Source organism: Microtus pennsylvanicus, chromosome 1, assembly GCF_037038515.1.
Source record: "Microtus pennsylvanicus isolate mMicPen1 chromosome 1, mMicPen1.hap1, whole genome shotgun sequence".
In the NCBI taxonomy this organism is placed as follows: domain Eukaryota; kingdom Metazoa; phylum Chordata; class Mammalia; order Rodentia; family Cricetidae; genus Microtus; species Microtus pennsylvanicus.
In genome coordinates, this window is record NC_134579.1 from 165,065,615 (window position 1) to 165,088,940 (window position 23,326).

At 40.2% G+C, this 23,326-nt stretch overlaps 1 protein-coding gene and 1 pseudogene across 2 annotated transcripts in view; one reads left to right on the top strand and one right to left on the bottom strand.

The window, feature by feature from the left end:
• The window catches only part of Sec63 (SEC63 protein translocation regulator), an 82,762-nt gene extending 59,973 nt beyond the window's left edge, over positions 1-22,789 (bottom strand). For both annotated transcript variants that reach the window (XM_075944622.1, XM_075944617.1), the window contains exon 1: positions 22,521-22,789. In XM_075944622.1, the coding sequence (XP_075800737.1) occupies positions 22,521-22,644 (124 nt within the window). In that variant the 5' untranslated portion in view covers positions 22,645-22,789. The remainder of the gene's footprint in view (positions 1-22,520) is intronic.
• Positions 5,964-6,509, top strand: LOC142837733 (large ribosomal subunit protein eL22 pseudogene; annotated as a pseudogene).
• Positions 22,790-23,326: the final 537 nt, after the last annotated feature.

Below are 23,326 nucleotides of genomic sequence, written 5' to 3' on the forward strand. Positions count from 1 at the left end.
TTCATAATGAAGTTTCTAAAATTAAAAAATATATAGAAAAAATATTGTTATAATCTAACTGGCAAAAAACATCACCTAAATAAAACTGTCAAAAAGCTCTGACTTAATTTTTCAGTTAAAATAAGCATATCAGTACATACTTTGATAGTCTAAAGACTACAAAAACAACCAATAAATTTTAGAACACAATGTCTGTAAATTACTAATCTTATAAAATGAGACATGCAATTTATTTCATTGCAAGCTACTTAAAAGAAAAAAGATGTGCTACTTTTTTCTAAAAGTAATTCTTGAAGCATTTTCCAAATCTTGAATTCAGAAAATAGTATTAAGAATTAAATATTATATTCAGCATTCCAAGAAGTTTGAGAATACCATTTTCTAGTTACCTGAGGTCTCTCTACATCTCGCTGACATTGTATCACCTCACTCAGGCCATATCTACTCACTGTCTACAGTTTTTTAAAATCAATTTAAAAAAAACAGGCCTGGTTATTTGAATGAGAATGTCCCCATAAGCTCAGATATTTTGATACTTGGTCCCCAAGTGGTGGCACTGTTTGGAGAGGTTTGGGAGATACAGCCTTGTTTGGAGGAGATAATGTCACAGGAGATCGGCTTTGAGAATTTAAATCATGTCACTGAGTTCACTCTCTCTGCTTCCTACTTGGGATTCAAGATTTAAGCCCTCAGCCTACTGCTCTAAGGCCTGCTGCTTGTTCTCATGCTTCCCCACCAAACAGACTCTGATCCCCCAGGAAACATAAACCAAATAAAACCTTTCTATAAATTACCTTGGACATGGTGTTTTATCACAGCAACAGAAAAGTAACCAATATAACAGACAAGCAAGTTTTGTTTTTTGTTTTTACAATAGTGGAGTATTTTTTTAGGATACCAGAAAAGAGGAAAAGAATGAAATAATCACAAATAAAAATGATCTAGTCATCCTAACCACAGAATAGAATAACAGAAACTAAAAGTTCTTTTATATCTTTTTTAATTTTGATTTTTTTTCCCCATTACATTCTTTTTTTTTTTAAAGATTTATTTGTTTATTATGTATACAACATTCTGCCTGCATGTATGCCCACACACCAGAAGAGGGCCCCAGATCTCATTACAGATGGTTGTGAGCCACCATATGGTTGCTGGGAATTGAACTCAGGACCTCTGGAAGAGCAGCCGGTGCTCTTAACCACTGAGCCATCTCTCCAGCCCCTCCCCATTACATTCTTAACTTGGAGGTTTGTCTTTTGTCCTGGCTGATTTAGAACCATTTGTATGTGGAAGCGAGAGAATAATCACTAATACCTGCTCATCATCCTCACCACCCAGTACACAATCAGGTTAATCTAAATAGGAATGCAGATTTGGGTTAATCCACCTATGCAAATACTGACAATAGAGAAGGGAGCACAGGGGATAACTGATCAACAGAGCACAACTCATAAGAGCAGTGTGAAACTACCCCACCACCAGAAAGATACCCAATGCTCAGGAAGCTTTGACAAAAGAAGTGCAAACCAATACAAAGCAAGCAGTTTAAATAAACCAAGAGTTAGCCTAGTAACTGACTGAACATCAGCACGTTATTTATGCAATATACTCATCTACCTTAATTTTCTTTTCCTTATACTACAAGTATAAAACAAGTACTACAGAGTAGGTTTTTGCTGTTGTTTTTAACCTCAGCCTTACTGATATCTTGAAGTCAATTCTTTGTTTTCAATTGCTAGCCTGTTTATTATAATGATATTAACAGCTAGGTGCCAAAAGCAACTGCCTGGTGGAAAACAATTAGCCACTCCCCATGGAGCTGGAGAGATAGCTAGTAGCTAAAAGCACTTACTGCTCTTGCAGACAGCCTGTGTCTAGTTCCAGCAAGCACATGACAGCTTACAACCACCAGTAACTCCAGTTCCAAGAAACCAGACATCCCCTTTTGGCCTCCCCGGGTACTGCATGTAAATGGTGCATTGACATACATACAGGCAAAGCACCCACACATATAAAATAAAAAGGAGGCAAAAAAAAAAAAAGAGGAGGAGGATGAGGAGGAAGACAACTATGATGACCAATCCAGACACTGTTAAATGTTACCTGGGAAATCAAATTTCCTCCAATTTCATCCCCTCCTTCTCATAAAGAGCTCATCAAATTAAAGAGGAATGATAAGGCTTGAAAATTGAAGAAAGATTGGGTTTAAAACCCAATTTAAGAAATAATAATCATCTCTTTCCAATCCTCTAAAAATGTCCTTCAGATAAAAAAATCTTATTTTAAAACATTTAAAAAGCAAACAGTAACAAGAAAAGGCCTCAAGAAAACCCAGACTAATCCTAGTTAATGTTTGCCATGCTTTGTATGTCATCTAAACAGACATTACATAATTATCCCTAGGGGTATATTCTCATCTCTAAGTATTGGTTGGCACTGTAAGCAAATTCTGTAAAAAAATTTTTTTAAAATACCATGACTGGGGCTGGATAGATAACTCATCAGTTAAGAGCACTTGCTAAGTTCTGACAGAGGATGAGATGAGGGTGCTCACAACGACCTATAATTCCAGTTCTTGGAGATCTAATACCTTTCCCTGTGGGCACCCATACACATATGTACCTACACACAACACACAAATAAATCTTTTTAAAATAAATCTTCTTTAGTAAGTCTTTGTTAAAAAATATGTGTGGCTATAGTATAGGGATCAAAAGCATATACTTAATGTATTATAATGTTATATTTACCATTTGAAGGAAATTTTTCATGATTGTATTCAAATCCAAAAGTACTATACCTAATACACACAAAATAGTTTTCTCTTTTTAAGAGAGGGTCTTGGCCTAAAAACCGGCCTAAAACTCCTGACTGTCCTGTTTCTACCCTCCAAATGCTGGGATTAGAGTAATGTGCCAACATGCCTGACTATATATTCAAAAAACTGTTAGGTAACTCAAAATAGCTCTGATGAATCAGACACTGAGTTATTTGCCTAGACCCCCCAACTAACCAGGAGATTGAGACACAATGATCACTTAAACATAGGAGTTTGTGGCCAACCTAGACAATATAGAAAGACCCTTATTTTTTTTAATATTTATTTATTATGTATACAATATTCTGTCTGTATGCCTGAAGGCCAGAAGAGGGCGCCAGATCTCTTTACAGATGGTTGTGAGCCACCATGTGGTTACTGGGAATTGAACTCAGGACCTTTGGAAGAGCAGGCAATGCTCTTAACCACTGAGCCATCTCTCCAGCCCCCGAAAGACCCTTATTTTAAAAACAAAGCAAAAAAGACTGGGATTGGAGAAATGATTCATGGATTGAAAGCAGCACTGACTGGTCTTCTAGAAGATCCAGTTCAATTCCTAGTACCCATACAGCAACTAGCAACCATCTGTTTTACCAATTCCACAGTATCCAATGGTTTCTTCTGATCTCGGCCAGAATTAGGCAAGCATCTAGTGCACACACATGCCAGCAATATACACCTATACACATAAAACAAATTAAAAAAACAAAACAACCAACTAAACAACAAAAAAACAACTTTTGCTGACAGTAATGCTGAATACACAGAGAACTTGAAAATTATTTCTTGAGGGGCAAGAGATGGCTAAGCAGTTTAAGAACACGTGCTGCTCTTGCAGAGGACCAAGGTTCAGTTCCAGCATACACATAGTGGCTCACAGCCAGCCATAACTCCAGTACCAGAGGATCAAACACCCTCTTCTGATCTCCATTAGCACCAGACATGCACAAGGTGCATATGCATGCATACGAGCAAAACACAAAATAAATCTAAAAAAAAAAAGAAACTTTGCTTCTTGAAATGTATGGGAATAAAACTGTACATTAATGTAATACACTTTAGAGTATGTGGTTTTAAATAAACAACTAACTATAAAGTAGACATTTTAAGAAAATATGGCTATCCATGAAAGGACAATTAAGCTGATCAAAACTCCTTTTTTTTATCTTATTAAGAAATAGAAGCTGGATGGTGGTGTCCACACTTTTAATCTCAATACTCAGGAGGCAGAAGCAGGCAGATCTCTGAGTTCAAGGCCAGCCTGGTCTATAGAGCTAGTTCCAGGACAGCCATCCAACCAAGGCTACACAGAAAAAGCCTGTCTCAAAAAATTAAAAAAAAAAGGAAGAAAGAAAGAAAGAAAGAAAGAAAGAAAGAAAGAAAGAAAGAAAGAAAGAAAGAGAGAGAGAGAGAGAAGGAGAAAACCAGGGCCGGACAGATGGGTCAGTGGCTAGGAGTACTGCTCTTATAAAAAGCACCTAAGTTTGTTTCCTAGCACTTATGTCAGGCAGTTCACAGCCACCTACAACTCCAGCTCTAGGAAATCCAAAGCCCTCTTCTAGCCTCCAAAGTCACCCACATATATGTGGTATACACTAACAATATATAAAAGTAAATAAATATTTTAATATTTTTAAATAAAAATAGCAAGCCAGATCTTCTATCACTTCACTACCTGAAACTCTTCGGTAGCTCTTTATTGCTCCTACAATGAAATCCAAGCTTCTTGGAGACACATCTGAGTAGGAGACCAGCTCTGATTCGGCAGCCCAGACAATTTTTCTCATTGGCCACATCTCTGTCACATTAATCTCCTTTGTTCTGAGAACATGTCAAACACTTTTCAGTCTCAATAGCTTACATACACAATAGCTCACACACAATTGTTACCTCAGCCTAAAATAGGCCTTTCTCCAGCCAACACAGAACATAAAATGACTAGAGGCTCCTTTTGTCATTCAGCTCTCAGCTGTTGAGAATGTTCTGAGGAAGGCCTTCTGTGAACTAACACAACACTTATTATGTGGTTTTTTGATGGTTTACATGTAGTATGCCAATTACTCATTCCCAAAACTCCCAGGAAGTAACCGTCATTACAAGGATAAGGTCTATACTGTTCACCCCTATATTATGTTACAAGCATAGTAGATGATAGGTACTTAGTATTGTAAAACTTTAAGACAATTCTGAGGACAATTCTGAGCCCTCTCAGTCTCAGCAGTAGTGCTCCCCTCCCCGCTGGGAACGAAGGACCTATGTACTGAGATGTTGGGAACTTTCCATCTCCCTGAATAGGGGCAAGATAACCCTTAGGTGTTGACTCAGTTACTGATGTTTTGACTCAGGCCCTAGGAAAGGGGCAAAGCGACCCTCAGATGTTTCCCTCTTACCTCATCTGATCTGGCAACCACTCTCCAGCCAATTATAGGTAATAGCCCTTTTGAATAAGCCAATCATAATAGTTAAAGAACAATCCCCAGACACCCCCCTTGCTTCTGTGGTTTTTTTCCTTTAAAAGTAGCCTGTACCAGCTATTCGGGGTCTTTCTGGCCTCTAATGCTGAAAGACCCTGTCATGACAGAGTTAATAAAATCCTCATGCTTTTACATCAGCTGTGGTCTGAGGGATGGGGCGACTCCTCCTTGGTGATTGGACTCTAGGGTCCAACAGTATTTAGTATATGAATTATTTCATTTAGAACTTTCAATGAAATAAATAACATTGAGTATGTAGATATATACTGTTGTAACTATTATTTAAAAAAAAAAAAGGTACTGAGGCTCACAGAAACTAAATAACTTGCCCCAAGTTACAGCTCTTTCCTAAAGAACATCAAATAACTACTATGAAACAGAGATGGGACTTTTGCAAAAGTTAAGATTCACAAGCCTGAAAATTTAACCCTTTTATTATACTGCGTCTCTCTAATAAAGGAATACCTAGATTATTCAGACAATTCTCAAAGAACTAAAACATGCCTGTGCCCCTCTTCTCATGAACTCTCCTATACCTACCCTAACTGTACCTCCAAAATGAAAAATTAATATGAAGAAATCAAAATATTTAAGAATAAAATCCTTTCTCACATAGCAGGGATAATAATAATATAAAAAAGAATAAAATCCTTTCTGTTTCCTCTGCCACCATGTGCCTGTGAAAAAAGTTTGTGGTGAAAAGGGGGCAAAGAAAGGTTGTGAAGTTCACCTTGACTTAGCACACTGTAGAAGATAGAACCATGGGTGCTGCCAACCTAAAACAATTCCTCCAGAAGAACATGACAGTGAACAGGAAAGTTGGGAATTTTGGGGGGGGTTGAGACCATCCAATAGAGCAAGAGCAAGTTCACTGTCACTTCTGAGGTGCCTTTCTCCAAAAGGTATATGAAATATTGCACCAAATATATTTGAAGGCCAGGCTGTAGTGACGCACGCCTTTAATCCCAGCACTGAGAAGACAGAGGCAGGCAGATCTGTGAGTTTCAGGCCAGCATGTCTACAAAGCCTGTTCCAGGACAGCCAGAGCTGTTACAGAGAAACTTTGGGGGAGGGGGGGGTGTTTGAAGAGCAATCTCTGCAACTGGTTGCTCACGGTTGCCAGTAACAAAAAGAACTATTATCTGTGTTACTTCCAGATTAACCAAGACTAAAGGGAGGAGAAGAAAAGACACATTGGTCTGGAATGTTTTGTATGAATTCTTAAATAAAATTTAGGACAAAAAATAATTAAAAACTCATTAGATATAATCTCCAATAAAGTCAAGTGAAGCAAAGTTTTTTCACCCCCCAAAAATGTACTAAAAATAAAACAGTGAAAAAATTTTATGCTGAAAAGTAAAGGAAGGCAAGCTAATAAATTAAATTTGGAAGGAAAATCAGAAGCTTGATCTCCAGGGCAGCAATCCCGGAAAGTGATATGAAATCTAAGAAGCAGGAGCCTGTTAGGAGACCCTTACACTCTAGGAAGAGATGGTACTATGTCACTCTGGCTTCTAGTTCCAGGATGGGATCCTTCCTCCATTACACACTCAGACATCTACCATGGAGCTCTCATCAGTCAGTGCTACACTGTTTGACTTTCTGCCACCAAAATATTTAGCCTAGGCCACATGAGACCCTGACACAAAAATACTAGGGAAAAAAATGTAGTATTGTATAAAAAACACTGAAGAAATAATAACAAAATATATTCATGTTCGGGACAGACACAATTTTTATATTTTCCATGTGTAGTTGGTAATACCATGAATCCTCATATTAGAAGTCCACTAGCAAGCATGAAGCACCATTTTTTAAAAACCTAGTTTTAATTAAGTGTGTTTGTGTGTAGATATGTACATGAGCACATGAGCCCTCTCCCATGAAGTCAGGAGAGGACGTCAGATCCGTTGGGCACTGAATACAAGTGGCTGTGACTGTGAGCTGCTAGATATGGTGTTAGGAACCCAACTTGAGCAAAAGCACCAACCATACTTAACTAGAGAACCATCTTTCCAACCCTGGAACAACCATTATTTTAATTTAATGTAATTTATTTATTTGGAGATAGGGTCTCACCATGTAGCTCTGGCTGCCCTGGAACATGTATTTTGGCTAGACTAGCCTCACTGAGATTCACCTGTCTCTGCCTCCCAAATGCTGATATTAAAGGTATGTACCATCACAGACTGGCAGGAATCACTACTCTTAAGTAACCAATATTAAAGTTAATTTTGACTTCTCTACGCTCAAGGCTGTTGAAGGCTGAAAATCTATCTTACCCATTAATAAATATCTTTCCTCTTTACATCTGCCTGGAGTATATTAAGTATTATATAAATGTGCACAGAAAATTATAAACTCTTTTATACAACAATGCTTAGAAATAAGATCTACTATGTACCAAGATCCTTCGGGACACTGGAGATACACCAAAGACAACAACAACTCTTGGTCCAGACATGTAGTACAGTTGGCAGAATGATTGAACAGCATCTAACAGGCCCTAAGTTCTAAACTATATAAAGCTGGCACAATAGTGTATCTATAACAGCATTTCTGAGATGCATACAAGAAGATCAGTGGAAGAAGCAGAATAAGAAGTTCAAAGTCATCCTCCACTACTTGGAAAAGTTAGGGGTCCTCCTGGGATACATAAGACACAAAACCCTCCTCTTCTTACACTATATAGTGTAGTAGAGTAAAGAAATAACATTAGTTGGGCAGTGGTGGCACATACCTTTAATCCCAGCATTCAGGAAGCAGAGGCAGGTAGACCTTGTCTACAGAGCAAGTTCAGGACAGTCAGGACTACATAGAGAAACCCTGTCTCAAACAAAAGAAAAAGAAAGACAGAACAGACAGACAGGACAGAAAGACAGAAAGAAGGAGGGAGAAAGAAAGAGGGAGGGAGGGAGGGAGGGAGGATAAACAAGTAAATATCGCAGAGGAACATGGGGTGACAAAGTGAACTCACTGTGAAGATGACATATGAGCAAAGAGAATGGGGACAAAGGCGAAGGCAATGTGGCTACCCAGAAGAAAAGTACTGCAGGCCAAGCAAACAGTAAGGTGAAGGGAGAGAAAGAGTACTCAAGAAGAGAGTAGTACAGCTCCAACTAGGAAAAGAATGGGGTTCACAAGGCACTGAGGCAACCCATGACCCTTTTACAGAGAAATTTTTACACAACACTGGATATATGTGTATAAAATAGGTACACCAGTCAAACATTTACTGATAAATCATAAAACTGAAAATAATTCTTAGTATACGTATTATTTTTACCATTTCTTTTAAAAGAAAGCAATCTGCATACTAATGAGATGGCTTTGCTTATTTATTTTTAGTCTTGGCTGAAAATTTAGTAGTACAGGACATATAGCATTCTCAATGTTACTTGAAATCCTGAATTATTATAATCATCAAGGCTGATAACTACACTTAGCATAAATACATACTACAAAATATATAAGTATATTTAAGGACATTTTAGAAATTATTGGAAATTCTGTTCTAATTCTAAAATAAATTTTAATGATTATTTTTTTCAAATAAAATTCAAGTCAACTCACCAAATGTGATTTTAAAATTCAAACATCCTAGGAGCAGAAAAGATGGCTCAGTAGTTAAGAGTCCTGCTTCCCCTTCCTGCTCAACCATGCACCCACACCAGGCTGCCCATAACTACATTTAACTCCAGCTCCATGGGATCAGACACCCTCTTTTGGCCTCTGTAGAGGCACACAAACATATACAATAAAATAAAATAAAATAAAATAAAATAAAATAAATTTTATCGGCTGGAGAGATGGCTTATCAGGAAAGAGAACTTGCTACTCTTCCAGAGAACCGAGATTCAGTTTCCAACATGCACATCCAAAACTCCAGATTCCCAGTTCCACAGGATCTGATGCTCTTCTGGCCTCCACAGGCACAAATGCATATACACATATGCTGATAAGCATTCATATATATAAATATAAAAATAAATCTTTAAAAAACATTTTAACAATACAATCCAAAGATATACTAATTTTGTACTTAACATTCTGAGCAATGACAGTAAGAAAGTCTTTGTTTTCCACAACTAAATCATTATGCACCTATAAAAGCACAAAACTTGCAGGTACAGTGAAGAACACAGCATTTACAAGAGTTGAGTATGAATTGCGGTATTTCAGGCAGTCTGTATCACTGCACAGGGTCATGTTCAGAATTAGGGTCACAGGGAAGTCCACAGACACAATGCAGGTGAGTGATGACAGAAAAACTTGAAATTCATTTTTCATCTGACTTTGAATCAAAAATGAGTTCCAAACCATTCAAAAGTTTAAAAAGTTAAAACCATTAACTTTCTTAGTAAAAAAAATGATTAAACTTGTATAACCTTGAAATTGTCAATAGAATCTTAGGTATGTTCCCAATAATATAAATGAACAAAAGGAAATTAATTGGACTTCAACAAAATTTAAACTTTTTGGTTTTGGTTTTATTAAATAAAGGGCATTACCAAGAAAGTAGAGAGATAATAGCAGCTCTAACTCTAGTTCCAAGAGATGCAAGGCTCTCTTCTGCCCTCCCTGGGTATCAAGCACACACATAGTGTGTATACATACATGCAGGCAATACACATAAACACAAAAATCAATCTGAAAAGCAAATTTAAGTATTTAAAACTTTTCTAACTTTTAGCATGCCACTATTACCACAAGTAGATGCAAATACTTTATCCAGCTAACGTGCACAGCGTTTGTTTCCAGTCCTCTTATACTCTTTAGAGTGCTCTGAACATAACAATTCAAGCATCTAATTCTAATCCTCCCAAACCCCATGCAAGTTACCCAAACAAGACTATGCATATTGCACTCATCATTTTATTGTTTTCTGTACCTACTACTAATGTCAGCCAATGAATACTCAATCAACAACTACTAGACAGAACTACCAAAAAAAAAAATCAAAGGTTGAAAAGATTTAGAATCTGTATGAGAAAATTTCTTCATCCATGACAATTCCAAACAGTAAGGAATATTTTCTTTCAAGAGTACTAACAAGAATTTTCAAGTAAACAATGTGGCCTTGGCAGAAATGGCATAACATTTCTTATAGATAAAGAGTCTGGTAATGATGGGAAATGGCTTTTTTGTCTTCTGGGATTTTTTGTTTTGTTTACACTTTTATGGAAGGGAGTGGTACATGAACATGCATGTGAAGCCAAGGCAACCTGCAGAATCCAGTTCTCACCTTCTAGCATATGGGTTCAGGAATCAAATTCAGATCATAAAAGCGTTGTGAGCCATCACTAGATCTAGGAAATTGTGGTGGTGTTTGTGTTTGCTTGCTTGCTTACCTGCTTGCTTGTTTGGGACAGAGTTTCTCTGTGTAGCTCTGGCTGTCTGGGAACTTGTTCAATATACTAGGCTGGTCTCAAGCTCAGAGATCCACCTGTTTCTGCCTCCTGATACTGGATTTAAAGGTGTGCACCACCACCACCACAACTTTCAAGCCACGTGTTTCTGTTTGGAACCAATAAGATCTCCTCCACCATCACCATCCAGCTAAATACAGGAAATTTTTAAGGTCTGAAGGCTAGACATGCTCTCTCTCTCTCTCTCTCTCTCTCTCTCTCTTTCTCTCTCTCTCTTGTGAGTGTGTGTGTGTGTGTGTGTGTGTGCGCGCGCGTGCGCGCGCGCGCGTGCACATGCACGAACAACAACTTTCTTTATGAGTGAACAAAATGTATGACTTAGGGAACAAGTATCTGGGAAAACAGTCTTGCTTGGTGATACATGGGTTTAATCCCAGCACTCAGGTGGCAGAAGCTAGTGGGTCTCTTGAGTTCCAGACCAACCAGGGATACGTAATAAAAATCTCTCAATAATAAAGAGAAAGGCAAACAGGAGTGCCCCTGGAGCACCTATGTTGGGCAGTGCAAAACCACCTATAACTTCAGCTCCAAGAAAACGTCCTCATCTGGCTTCCTAAAACCCCTTCATATACACGCAAAAACACACACATATACACATATTCTTAAAACTTTTTAATTGGAGAAAATTAACTAATCTTTAACTTTTCAGGTTCTCCCAAGATAAAGTGTGTATGTAAACTAACCTTTAAACAAAAATAATTTTACATTTTACTAATCCAATGTTTGTCACATCTATAAAGCCTGAATGTACCCTAATTCCTTCACCCAGGTGGTTTCCTCTGTGTATTAGACTACATACCTGATACTGAACCCCTTCAATCAAAATAAAATACACAGAATTTTTTTCCTAAACAATCACACGTTCTTCTATCTCTAATATCCCGTCAAGATATAAAGTCTTAAAAAGAGTATATGCCCTATTTAAGTATATACATTCACAAAATACAATGCTTTGAGAGACTAGAGAGATGGCTCCAGTTAGTAACATGTGCGCTCCTTTTACCAAAACCTGGGTTCCAATTCCAGCACCCACACACAGCAGTTCACAATTGCTTTAAACAAAACCTAATATCAACCAGTTCTTTTCTAATTAAAAAAAATTAAAAATGGTGGCTCACAACAATTTGTAGTTCTAGTTCCAGGGAATCCAATGCCCTCTTCTGACTTCCAGAAGCACAAGACACAACCATTAGGTACATAGACATAACATTAGGTACATAGACATAACACAAGTAAAATACCCACAGACTTTTTTAAAAAAATGTTCATTCCAATCCTTTTCACTATACGCACTTCACAAACTAACTGGGCTGATCATCAAATAACTTCCAATAGACCAGAAGTCAATGAAAAGGGAAATAAATATATAAGAAATAAACTGCCCAAGCTATCTCAAAATTTTCTTTTTAATCTAGTCACACTTCTATAGTCTAACATCTCAATAAAATGAGATAAGATAGACTCTCAGTTCCATATAGTTTCCCAACTTCTTTTTTTTTAATTATTTATTTATTTATTATGTATGCAATATTCTTTCTGCATGTATGCCTGAAGGCCAGAAGAGGGCACCAGACCTCATTACAGATGGTTGTGAGCCACCATGTGGTTGCTGGGAATTGAACTCAGGACCTTTGGAAGAGCAGGCAATGCTCTTAACCGCTGAGCCACCTCTCCAGCCCCTTTCCCAACTTCTAAACTATTCTCCACTACATTCAAAAAAGCAAAACCAGCCAGATGTCATTGCTCTGTTGTTTCCTAGGTTAGTAACAGGACAAAAAATAAGCTTCTCAAAATGGTTTGCTTGGCCCAAGCCAATCAAATTTCAAATCTGCCATTTACTTACATGCTTTTTTTGCAGTGTTCCCCTATTTACAGAAACCTCGGTCAACAAATGCCATCCAATGTGGACAACTACATCCACATAAAACCTGAGAGAGCTTGGGAAGTAATTCTAGACACAAAAGAACAGAGTTAAGCACAGCCTCTTAGTAGCAGCATTTTCTCAGATGGGCTCTGTTTGCTAGAGACAAGCACATCTCATTTAAGAGAGGCTTCCTGACTCAGTTTTAGCTGCAAAAACCTTGCAGCTCTTTCAAGAGGCCCCCCAACCACAAAACACTTAAAGGGTTTTATGAATAGCCAACAGTGTGCTTCTTGGTGGTGGCAGGGATGTTGAAACGCCATAGAATTGCAGCAATAAACATGGCTCTGGCCAGTACCTCCACCATGAGGCTAGACTCTCAGAAAGCTAAGAAATGGGGGTGGACCCAGCCATCAAAGCTAGGACTTTAATCCTAGGCATATCACTTAGCAAATTAAAGACTCAAGTAGTCAGAAAAAGAGAGATATAGTAAAGATAGAATCAGATAAGAAAACCTCTAAATGGTTTACAGTGCATTTAAGATTAAATGTAGGCTTGGGAGAGAAAAGAAAAAGGATAAAGTTCTTAAAATATAAAAGAAAGAAAGAGATTAGTTGGGTGTGGTGGCATTTGCAAGGCACAGGCAGGCAGACCTCTGCGATTTCAAGGTGTGGTGGCACACACCTTTAATACCAACACTTGGGAGGCAGAGGCAGGTGGATGTCTGTGTTCAAGGAAAGCCAAAGATACACAGAGAAACCCTGTGTCAAAAGCCAAAAATAAAAATAAAAGAATTAGAGGGTAAAATAAAGCCACATAAAGATGAAAAATACACAGAGAATCTGGATACTGTATGTTATTGTGTTGTCTTTAAATTGTTTGATGGCTTCAGAAGAAGCAAAAGCTGCTAAAAAGACATTTGATTATAAATGCTGCTGGATTAATCCAACATATATATTTTGAAAATACCTTGACTTCAAAATTTAAGTCAAAAGATATGTTACTTTGGAGAATAGGTTTTGCTTTTGTTTCCACAGGAAATGAGAGGGTATGAATTCATTCTGGGTTAAGAAAAATCAGGTTTGATCAAGGAAGAGGCCTTAAAAATCTCCAATAGAAACAGATGGCCCAGATTTCTGAGTTCTACATCCACAACAACCTCAAGACTACTGGCTGAGATGATCAGGTCTCACAGACTATTCCAGTCAGGACTTAACCATAATTCTTAATTTTCTTTAGGTCCCCATGAAATTACCTGGTGTGAGAGAAGGAAACAGAACACACACAAACCTGCTTAGGAGTTTATTAGAGGGGGTGCGTACAGGGATGGCACATCCAGATTTTAAAAACTGCCTAGCACATGCACACAGGGGGTTGCTGTGACTATGTCACATGCTGATGATGCAGATGATGTGAGACTCACGCATGCACTCAAGGGTTTAGCTGAGTCATACATGGATGTAACCATGCATGCGTGCACGAGGGTCACACGGGGGCCCTTTAACATTCAGGCATTTCACCCGAGGGCCCATGTGCACATGCTTGCCTTTAGAACCCAGAAGTGCAGCCTTATCTGTGGCTGAATAATTACACCCCATAAGATGATCAGCGCCCCCAATAAGCAGGAAGTATCCTGGAAAATTATGCCCACATTCCCCAAAAAATGGATTGTGGATGCTTGTCTTTGTTTAGAGTGTTGGTTACAAGTTGTTATGGATAATGGTCCAGAAAAAAAGCTAAACAAAGGAGATTAGATTCAGAGTTCTTATCCTGAAAAGGGGGAGGGGGACGGAAGTGTTGTGGGACAAATGGCCTTGTACCATCAAGATTTGTTAGTTGTATTTTAATAAAATACTGATTGGCCAGTAGCCAGGCAGGAAGTATAGGCAGGGCAACCAGAACAGCAGAATTCTGGGAAAAGGAAAGGTCGGTCTGCAGATGTCACTCAGACACAAGAGGAAGGAAGATGAGAATGCCTTGTAGATAAAAGGAACCAAGCCACATGGCTGACACAGACAAAATTATGAGTTAATGTAGGAAGTAGGAGTTAATAGGAGCTAATAGGCCAACCAGTTTATGATAAATGTAGACCTCTGTGTGTTTCTCTGGAATTGAACGGCTGTGGGACCAGGAAAGACAGAAAACCTCTGTCAACACCTTTCTTCAAGAAGCATCTTAAATCACCTTCTCTGCATGAGACACACAAGCCCCAAAATAAAACTATTCCTGCTCTCCTTCATCACCTTCCAGTTGCTGTTTTGATATTAAAAAACTGTGCAATATTTACTTAATTACAGAAAGGAGTACAAAGCAGCAGCTAAAAAAGAAGCTTTAGCTAATTTGGATTCAACGTCCAATCTTAAACCTGATGACTTGAGGCAAGTTGAATACCTACTTGAGGTCTCAGCTTTGTCATGAAGATATTTAAATTTCCTCCAAGTATATTTAAAGAGCATTATGCACACCTCGCCTTAAAGCTAATAAACAACTGAGATGAAAAATGCTGTAGTTCCTTAAATCCGCCTAGAGGGGCAAGTGAGGACTGCCCCAAGTAAGACAATCTAAAATTACCTTCACAAAAAATTCAAGAAGAAAAGAGAAGCATGGAGAATATGTCTTCCACACCTAGACAACAACCACACTAGCAGAATCTGTCTTATACAACTGTTTTGAAGGCTTACATCTTTTGAAGGATGGCTTCAAATTAAACTGTGATTAACTTGTCAATTTTGACCTTAGGCACTACTATAATCCCCTGGAGCAAGTTACTCTTCTGGTGTTTCTGGAGTAGTCTACTGTATATACAAATAGAGGACCCAATGTAAAAACCAACTACCAACCAGTTTTCCCAGTCATACACAAAACACTACCCCAACATCAGAAACATCCAGATATCTTCCAGTACAGAGATTTTATGGGATAGCCATTGGTTAGACCACAAATTATCACATTATCTTTCCTCTGACTACATGGGATGACATTAAAAATCAATGGCAAGTAAAATTACAAAGAAGTAAAATTTAGAGAAGTGTGAACATCAACTCAACAAATCAAAGAACCCAGAAAAATTGAAAGAAGAATGAAAATAAAAACATGATATACCAAAATATATGGGGCATAGCAAGAATAATGTTCAATGGGAGGATTTAGTTTAAATAAAACAAAATCATTACCTATAAGAGAAAAAAATCAACTTCTGTTCATTCCTTCATGCTTTTCAGTTTTTAAAGAAATATTTTGCTATGGGGGTACATATATACAGTGTTAGGTCTCAAACTCAACCAATGGCTAACTGAGGTGTCTATTAACATAGCAAATTGGATAATGTCCTCCAGCCTCTCTCAGCATCACCAGTACCTGTTACAGAGCCATACTGGCAGGCATACCCTATCCCCTATCCTAAACTCTCCAGCCCAATGCTGGGCTGCCCGTACCCCAGCTTCTCTGATTCCTACATAACCCAGCCATTTTGGCTAATGCACTCTCTTAGCCACTTGGTCCAAGGCGCCTCTCTTAAGCCCCCTCCTCTCTTCTCTTTCTCTCTCACTACTTCCACCCCTGGTTGGGTTCAGTCTGGACCCTTCCAGGTGTCTGTGATTAAGCTCTCCCCTATGTCTACAATAAACCTTCTCCTCCGCCATATGGATGAGGGTCATGTCCTCATTCATTTTTTTATTTATGCAGGTACACACTGAGGCCAGAAGAGGGTGTTGGAGCCTCTGGAGCTAGTTAGGTGTGGTTTATAGATGCTAGAAACTGAACTGGAATCCTCTGCAAGAACTGTCCCTTTTAAAATTTTTATTGGTGTGTGTGTGTGTGTGTGTGTGTGTGTGTGTGTGTGTGTGTGTACACCATGGTGCCTATGTGGATAACTTACAGGAGTCAGTTCTCCTGCTATCATTTGGGATCCAAATATGGAATCCAAGCATTCAGGCTTGGCAGCCGGTACTAGCAAAGCCATTTCTCTGGCCCCCTTTGTGCTTTTCTGCACTGGGTATTTGCAGCTTAAGGGGAAAAAACAAAACAAAACAAAACACAGAGGCTAGGGGGAAAAAATATCATCTAGAAGAACTGAAAACATTATTTACCAAATGTAGAAATTTCTATTGTAGTTCTACAGGACTTTTTTCTTTCTAAAAAACCATTCTTAGGAAGCCTGGTTGGTTTGGAGTTTTCTGTTTTTGAGATAAGTCTCACTAAGTAGTCCAGAATGACCTGCAATTTACAATCTCTTGCCTCAGCCTCCCAAAGGCATGTGGGCACCACAAGCCAGCCTCATGACACTTCTTGATTCCTTATGGCAAGTTATTATTTTCATCCCTAGAAATAAAGCTTGGAGTCCAGAGTAAACTAAAACAGAGACTAGACTAGAGCTTAAAACTTTTTAAAGTAGGACTTTCCTATTACAGTGCTAAATGACAAAAACAGATACCTACTCATATCCTCAATATGAGTGACTGACTTAAATACTACTTGAGAGAATACAAGCAAATAAAATTAATTTTTAAAACATTTCAACTAAACTCTTCAAATAAAAACAGAAACCTGAGGAGCTAAGTAGCAAATCAAACAATGTGTGTTAATAGTACACTGCATTTCAGACACATTCTAAACACTTAACATAAAGTCCAGGTTAATCTCCACTCTAATTCTGTAAAAAGAGACTTCTATGTCTCTATTTTACAGATGACCATGCTAAAACACATCACCTGCCTACTAAAAGTACAGGAATCTGCCAATCCAGATTTCAAAATCAGGCAGTTTTGAAAAGGGTCAAGGAATCAAAAACTCAACAAACACTGGGGCTAGAAAGATGGCACAGCAGTAAAGAGTACATGCGCTCTTCCAGAGGACCTCTGTTTGGTTCCCATCACCCAGACGGGCCAACTCCCCACTACCTGGTAAATCCTACTCTAGGGGAATCTGAAACCTCCTGAACCTTCTGGACTCCACAGGAACTAACTCACATTCACATATACATACTACCCTCCCCAACAACATACATACACACATACACACAAACATACACACCATTAAAAAAAATAACAAAATACATTTTTTAAAAAAATAAATAGGCTGGGCATGGGTGGTGGCACATGCCTTTGATAACAGCAATTGGGATGCCAAAAGAAATTTATTTAATTATTTAATTTTTAAAAAACCTAAACCAGAAAGAACAAAGAGGACAGTGCGCACAAAGTAACAGTACAGTATTTATGAAAAAACAAAGATAGGAAGTGGCTGAGGTAACTGTAACTATTTCAGAATCTTGAGAATGTCTAAAATACTGAAGACTCCAATCACAGCATAATGGTAACCACAATAAACTGGTTATAAACTTCATTTAAAGTTGTCTTTGGGAATAATGGAATGGAAGAATGGCTCCGAAGTTAAGGGAGTGTTTGCTGTTCTCACAGAGAACCTAAGTTCTGTGGTGGCTCACAGCCATACATAACTCTAGATCTTGATGTCCAAGGAATCTGATGCCATCTTCTGATCCCTCAGGCACTAGACACTCATATGGTATACCTACAGACATGTAGGTAAAACACTCATACACATAAATCAAAAACAAAATTTGAGTTGTCTTGAAAAATTAATTTCGACTTCCAGAACTTTATTAAGTGCTGTTTTAGAAGTAATTCTAAATCAAAAAGGCTACAACTCATTTTTTTAATGGTGGTGGTGGTGTGTATGCATGCCAATGTCTGTGTGGGAGGTTAAAGGATAAGTCTTGATTCTCTCAGAATCAAGGTCCAGGATCAAACACAGGTGTTCAGGTTTATCGAGAAAGTGCTTTTACCCACTGTGCCAACTCTCTGGTTCTAATTTCTGTTTTTCTGTTCTGTTTTTTGTTTGTTTGGTTGGTTGGTTAGTTTGGGAGGGGTTGCTTTTTAGCAAAAAGCACATACCAAATCAAATAAACTACCACCCAAGATAATGTCAACAAATGCCATTCCAATAAGGTTCTCTAAGCAGCCCTCTCAAACTTACCTGCAATTTAGACCTTTTGTTATAAAATAGCAACATGTAGCACTCACTTCAGACTGATGAGATGAGTTTCTAGGGACACCTGTGTGTATAAGCTCTGAGTAATTTTACTTGTAGCCTCTACTAAGAACCACTGTTACAAGGAAATCTAAACTGTCCATGTCATTACTTTTTCATGTAGATCCATTTTATTAGCCAATTTTCAAACAGCCAAGAAGACCTTTTACTACTAAAAGGGGTATGAATTACGTAGTATACTTAGCCCAACACAAAAGACTAAAATCATGGGAAAAGATTCCACTAATAATGTTTAAAAAGTAAGTCAATTAGCATACCAAATATGGCGAAGACTAGCTATTTCTATTTTCCCAAACCCTAAATTTCACAATCTGTGAAATGGCACTACATTTTACAATATACTCAAGAACTCAGTAATTCCAAGAAAGCCAAGCATAAACAACTGTGGCTGGAGAGATGGCTCAGAGGTTAAGAGCATTGCCTGCTCTTCCAAAGGTCCTGAGTTCAATTCCCAGCAACCACGTGGTGGCTCACAATCATCTGTAATGGGGTCTGGTGCCCTCTTCTGGCCTGCAGGCATACACACAGGCAGAATACTGTATACATAATAAATAAATATTTAAAAAAAAAAAGAATTAACATGGAGCCAAGCAACGGCAGTACAAGCACTTGGGAGGCAGAAGCAGATGATCTCGGAGTTCAAAGCCAGCCTGATTTACAGGGTAAGTTCCAGGATAGCTACATCGAGAACTAGTCTGGAGCACACACACACACACACACACACACACAAACAATTAACATAGAGGGAGGATGAGAGGTTTCTGGAGGTAAAGGTGCTTGCAGCCATCCCTGACAATCTTCATTCAATCCTTAGATCCATAGGGTAGGAGAAAACTGACTTCCAAAAGTTTTCCTCTGCCTACAAACATACACACAAAATAAATGAAAGTGCAATTTAAAAAACACGTACACATTACTAAAAGTCAAAGAAATTAATATTCCAAAAGGAAAACAAGATTGTTTTCTAATGATCGTGCAAATCTATAAAAGCATAACACCACAAAACCATACAACAACAAATGAGCAACTTATTTTGTAACTAACATGTTTGAAAATTTTCTTTTTCAGGGGTTTTGGATGAGCCTGTAATTCAAGAGTTTTGATATTCAAGACCTTGCAACTGGACTGGAAGGAGGGGTCATAGTAATGAAAGCATCATTTTACTAACACTGTAGTTCTAAAGAAACAATATAAATAACAGTAATCCAGAAAAAAGCAAGAGACAACCAACAAGTCTCTTAATGATTAGAATAGCACTGAAGCATCCTTCTTCATTCCCATAATGAATTTGGGGCAAGATCAAACAAATACATCAACAGGTGTATATTTACTAAGGCAAACCGGAGCAGAGCGCCAGGTGTGAAGAAACAACGTTACAACAGAGTTTATGTATCTTTTTAATCTAACAATAAGAAAACAAAGGGTTTTGAAGGAACAGTGTTCTAATGCTGTGTCTGTCCTACAGGAAACTTACCTAACCTCCAGGGTCTCCAGAAAACTGAGGGCAACACTAACAGTTCTACCTCACTGCATTTTTTTGGTTAGGTTTAAGACAAGGTCCTTCACTGTGTAACCTTTAACTGTCAAGAGTTCTGCCTGCCTGTGCTTCCCACATATTTGAGATTAAAGGCATCCACCACCATATCAAGTTCCTCACTATACTTGAAAGATTTTTAAAACTAATACTGGAGGGTCAAGATTTATCTGTCAAAATTAATTCATCGATACTACTAGCATTCTCCAAAGGCCCTCCCCTAAGGAAAGGGATACCAGTACGTATTGTATGATATGTTATCAAACAAATTTTGTAACCCAAAATTATCATCTTTTTAAAAAAATCACTTTCAATTTTCTTTCTTTTTTATTTTTTGGTTTTTTGGGTTTTGGAGACAGGGCTTCTCTGTAGCTTTGGTGCCTTTTCTGGAACTAGCTGGCCTCGACACTTTCAATTTTCAAAAACACATGCAAGGTCTTAATTCCACAGAGAGGAGTTTCTGAAATCAGAGCAGCTCCTGATAATATTCAACCATTCTACCTACTATATCAACGCCTTTGTCTTCTACACAACCAATCACAGACAAGTAGGTGGTAAGCGAACATAAGATACAATACTGAAAAGCATACCTCCTCTTTGTTGTTTTGTTTCTTTTTTTTGTTGTTGTTGTTGTTACACAGTATGGGCGGGTACCTATAGCCCTCCTATGAAGGTCAGAGGACTAGTCTCAAGAGTCAGTTTTTCCCTTCCTCCCTTTTGTCTCAGGTCCAGAATCAAGTTGTCAGACTTTGGGACAAGGAAGGGCCTTTACCAGCTTGCAAGGACTCATGTTGCCAGGCTGTCTCTGAAATCACGTTGTAGCAGGTACCAGTAGCCTTGAACTCTGAATCACCTTGCCTCCACCTCTCAAGGCCTGGGACAGTATTTGTGAGCCACCACACTGGGCATAGATCCCTTTAACTTGAAATACTCAAGGAATGGCTTGGGCGTGCAAGTCAAGAAAAAAGGTTTCTGTATTAGGACATCAAAAATATGTATGTACACCACCGTCCAAAATGCCGTACTATCTCAATGCACTTAGAAACACGGAACACAAGAGTCCGAAATGCAATTTCATAAACCAGCCCTGAATGAGAAACCAGGGTAACTTTGGTTATACTGTTGCATGTAATGGATACTCAAACTTACTGTCAAAGACACAACAGAGATATAATCCTTGCTTACCCTTTATCCGAAATTTACTTTAGTTCTATTGCATAACTAAATAATTTTATAGGACACTGGGTTCCCTCATCAAAGTGTAACAAGTTCTGAGCTTCACTGGTAACCAGGTACAGTACACAACCTAGATCACCACACCCAACCTAAAAGCAACTTAGCAGACACAGAAAGCTTGCCCTCAGCGCTGCTGTTATACCCAAAACCTACCAATTAGGGCTACCACCACCAGAAAAAAACCATTAGGAGTTGGCAGTTGCTGCCGTCAGCTTTAAGAATATCTCGTGCCATATGTCTTAGTAAACACAGAATCCAACCTCACTTTCAGAATACACCTAGCATTCCGAGAAATGACTTTAGCTTGCGTTCTGACACGGATGTTAAATGTGAAAAGGCTCAAGAACTAAAAGCAGGTGGCTAGCGACCCCACAACTACCTCCTCCGATCAATGAACCGAGTTTAATCCTTCCGACTTGCACTTTCCCGTGGCCAACAGGAAACTCCACAGAGAAAAGGAGACCAAGCGGGGAGAAACCTATTTGGGCTTTGATGAAAGGAATAACGGCAGGGCTTCCAACCCCCACGACGTGAGTGAACAAATGAAAAAAGCAAACGGGAGGAAGTGACAGGGGTGGGCGGCTGGTGAGCTCACTTGGAAGTCCCAAACATGCCACCCAGCTCAGGGGTGCCCCCAAACCTCTGTCACAGCAGCTGCAGCCGCGACACCGGGATGAGAGGCAAGAAGGGTGGCGGGAGCGGAGGTCGCGGAGTTGTGCCCGCACTCCCCGTTTCCTCCTCTGCCAACTCTTCTGCCGCCCTCCCCCATCCCTATCCTCCCCAGCCCGAGCCGCTAGCTCCGGAAAGAACACCCAGCACGGGCAGAGGCGGGGAAGACAAAGAGGCAGAAGGCAAGGGACTTCCAGAACCACGCGGAGCGGGTCCGAGCCAAACTCCCGGGGACCACGCAGGCGGGCAGGCGGGCGAGCGGCCCCAGAAATCGCCGGCGAGCTCGGGCCCCGCGCACGGCGGGGCCTCAAGCCGGGCCGCGCGGGCGGCGTCACCGGGACACCGGGCAGCGCCTGCGGGCGGGACGGCGCGGCCAGGAGAGGAGCGGCTGCCCGGAGCGCGCCCGAGCAGGACCGCCGATGGGACTCACCCGCATTCTGGTCTCGCGGCCAGAGGTAGTAGGTGGCGGGGATCACGATGAGCCCCACGAAGGAGGTGAGGAAGTAGAAGAAGGTGTTCCCGCTGTCATCGTACTGGAACTGCTGGCCCGCCATGGCTCCGCCTCCTCCGCCGCGCTCCCCTCACCGCCGCCGCCGCCACCACGACCCCGCGCTGCTCTCCGGCTCCCGGCGCCCCGGCCCCGTGTGGCGTAACTCGGACGCCACCGCCGTCGCCGCCGCCGTCGCCGCCGCCTCTCCTCCCCGCCCCCACACCGCTCTCACGGACACGCCGCCGCCACCGCCGCGGCCGTCGCCAACTCTCGCGAGAGGAGCTAGTTCCCGCCCCGCGTGGCTGGTCCCTCCCCGGCCCGTTCCTCCACTAGCTCGCTGAGGGAGACGTGGCGCGCGCAGCAGAGAAACTCTGTCGGACCCCGCCCGTAGCCCCGCCCCCAAACCATAGAGCCCCGCCCCTAGCCCCCATAGGCCCGCCCCGAGGCCCGCCGCCCGCTTCCCAGTACCGTTTCCCAGCACCCTTCGCCAGATTCCCTGAGCCTGCCTGCGGGCTTCGGACGAAGGCGTCCTAGGCGTGCTGTGGGCGCGGGCGATCGTCCTGGGTGCGACTGGAACCCGAGCTGTTACCAGCAGCGCGAGATTGTCCTGCCTCTCACTCTCCTACCCCTCTCGTTTTTCTCTGCTTCTGAGCCTCTCCTCCAAGTCAATCTTGTGGAAGCAAGTGCCGTAAAGAATAGGGAAAGGGGATTGATTGTAATTTTGTTTGCAAAGTAATGGTTGCTAC